General features: G+C 48.2%; 1 protein-coding gene across 2 annotated transcripts in view; it reads left to right on the forward strand.

The window, feature by feature from the left end:
* Positions 1-2,500, forward strand: part of LOC135094974 (serine/threonine-protein kinase 17A-like) — a 16,732-nt gene that overhangs the window by 12,113 nt on the left and 2,119 nt on the right. For both annotated transcript variants that reach the window (XM_063995521.1, XM_063995522.1), the window contains exons 4-8: positions 1-38; positions 157-283; positions 628-676; positions 975-1,154; positions 1,536-2,500. The exon at positions 1-38 is cut by the window's left edge and continues 101 nt beyond it; the exon at positions 1,536-2,500 is cut by the window's right edge and continues 2,119 nt beyond it. In XM_063995521.1, the coding sequence (XP_063851591.1) occupies positions 1-38; positions 157-283; positions 628-676; positions 975-1,154; positions 1,536-2,136 (995 nt within the window). In that variant the 3' untranslated portion in view covers positions 2,137-2,500. The remainder of the gene's footprint in view (positions 39-156; positions 284-627; positions 677-974; positions 1,155-1,535) is intronic.

The following is a 2,500-nucleotide window of genomic DNA, read 5'->3' on the forward strand; positions in this document are numbered from 1 at the left end:
TCCTGCACGCCCACAACATTGCCCACCTCGACCTCAAGGCAAGGATATCCCCCACTTCTCTAATACCCCCTTCCTCCTCTTCTCTTACCTCTACCATGCGTTTCTCCCCTCTTCAAACCCTCCCCTCCCTCTCTAACCGCCCCTCTCCCCCCGCAGCCGCAGAACCTCCTCCTGACGGGCCAGCATCCGGGAAGTGAGGTCAAGCTGTGTGATTTTGGCATTTCTCGCATTATTCTCTCCGATATTGAAGTCAGGGAGGTGCTAGGGACGCCGGACTATGTGGGTGGGTATCTGAGAGAGAGAGAGAGAGAGAGAGAGAGAGAGAGAGAGAGAGAGAGAGAGAGAGAGAGAGAGAGAGAGAGAGAGAGAGATTGCTTTTCGTTTTTTATTTTTTATTCATCACACACACACACACACACACACACACACACACACACACACACACACACACACACACACGTACATCCTTCTTCTTTTCTCTCAAAACACTTCTTTTTCTTCCTCTTCCTCCTACTCTTCTTCCTTCCTTCCTTCCTACACACTTCTTAAAATCTATCACTATTACAATCTCTATCACCATTATTCTTACTATTATTACAGTTATTATAACCCTTTTTCTCCTCCCAGCCCCTGAAATACTTCAGTACGAGCCCATCAGCTTGGCGACTGACATGTGGTGAGTGTTTACTGAAGTCAGCCATAAAAATACAAGAGAAAACGAACGATTTTTTTTTTATTAATTTATTTTTGTACCATTAAAAAAAAAAACTTGTGAAAGAAAACTGGAAAATACATGATAACAATAAGCGATGATGATAGAAATATAAAAAAATTATAGAAAACATATAAAGCACAGAAATTTCATGAAGAGCGAAAGTTTTCAAAGAATGAAATACGGAACCAAAGAAAACGTAAGCGATTCAAAGGCAGACTCGCCTAAAACTCACCCCCACTCCCCACCCTCGCTCTTGCAGGTCCGTGGGGGTGCTCGCCTACGTGCTGCTGACGGGACACTCGCCCTTCGGAGGCAACACGAAGCAAGAGACATTCCTCAACATCTCCCAGGGCCACGTGGACTTCCCGGAGGAGCTCTTTGAAGGCGTCTCAGGAACCGCCATGGACTTCATTACCAGACTCCTTATTGTGGAACCTGGGTGAGTAAGGGAAGGAGATGAAGAAGTAAAGGGAGAGAGAGGGAGAGGGAGTGTGTTTCGTCCACCATCTCCCTTCGAAACCCAACCTAATTCAACCATAAAACACACACACACACACACACACACACACACACACACACACACACACACACACACACACACACACACACACACACACACACACACACACACACACACACACTTCCCTCACAGCACACACTAAATCTGTGTTATATTCAAGATGCCACACAACAGAGAGAAAGAGTAAGACTGAGGCAGAAAAAAGAGAACCATTTTCACCACTACCTCCCTCTGTTACCCAACCATAAACACACACACACACAGACACACACACTGACACTGATCCCCGCTGTGTTCCAGGTGCCGCATGACAGTTCAGGAAGCATTGGAGCACCAGTGGCTGAGCGGCTTACAGACCCCAGCACGACCTGTACCGAACCCCACACACACCCCGGCTAGCAATGGAGCCTGTACCCCCATCAAGGCCCCTTCCCCAACCCCGACCCAACCTGTGAGCCCCAGCGGCATGGCGTCCTACCACTACATATCATCTGGCAGTAGTAGTAGTAGCAGTAGCAGCAGTAGTAGCAGTAGCAGCAGCAGGGAACACACACACCCAGTCACTCCACCTTCACGACGAGGAACAAACAAGGAAAACAACAGGAACATGATAAATAAGACTAAAGATGAACTGACAGCCTCCCCGGTGCCTCCCCCCCACTCCCCAGCCAAGGCAAGGCCCTGCACCCCCCACTTGGACAAGGGCAGAAGGGAGGGAGAGGGGTCACGGAAGCCACAAGCCTCGGGGAAGGAGAACAAGGAGATGAAGGAGAATAAGCTCAGGTCGTCTCCTCTGTGTCTCCGCCCCAACTGTGACCTCAACAGCCCCAGCGACCAGCACAAGTGTGGGTCGGGTCAAGGGTCAGTTAGTATTATCCTGGAGAAGAGTATTATATGTTGATGTGACCTGCTGTGACCTAATGTGTGTGTGTGTGTGTGTGTGTGTGTGTGTGTGTGTGTGTGTGTGTGTGTGTGTGTGTGTGTGTGTGTGTGTGTGTCCATTTAGTCTCTGTCTTTGTTTGTTTCTTGAAAAGTCACTATGGATGTTGTTGGGTTTTCAAGGGTGTTTTTGTAGTGCTTGTTAACTGTCCAGTGGTTTGAACAGCCTGTACTGGAAGTTACTGGAGTTCTCAAGGGTGTCTTTGTGGTGGTAGTAACAGTCTGAGGGCCTCTAGTGCAAGTTATTCTGGTTTCCATGATTCCAGCGATGGTTTAACAGGCTCTGGTAGAAGTTATTGGAATTTCAAGGTTGTTTTTGTGGTGGT

The sequence above is a fragment of the Scylla paramamosain genome, chromosome 47 (assembly GCF_035594125.1).
Source record: "Scylla paramamosain isolate STU-SP2022 chromosome 47, ASM3559412v1, whole genome shotgun sequence".
In the NCBI taxonomy this organism is placed as follows: domain Eukaryota; kingdom Metazoa; phylum Arthropoda; class Malacostraca; order Decapoda; family Portunidae; genus Scylla; species Scylla paramamosain.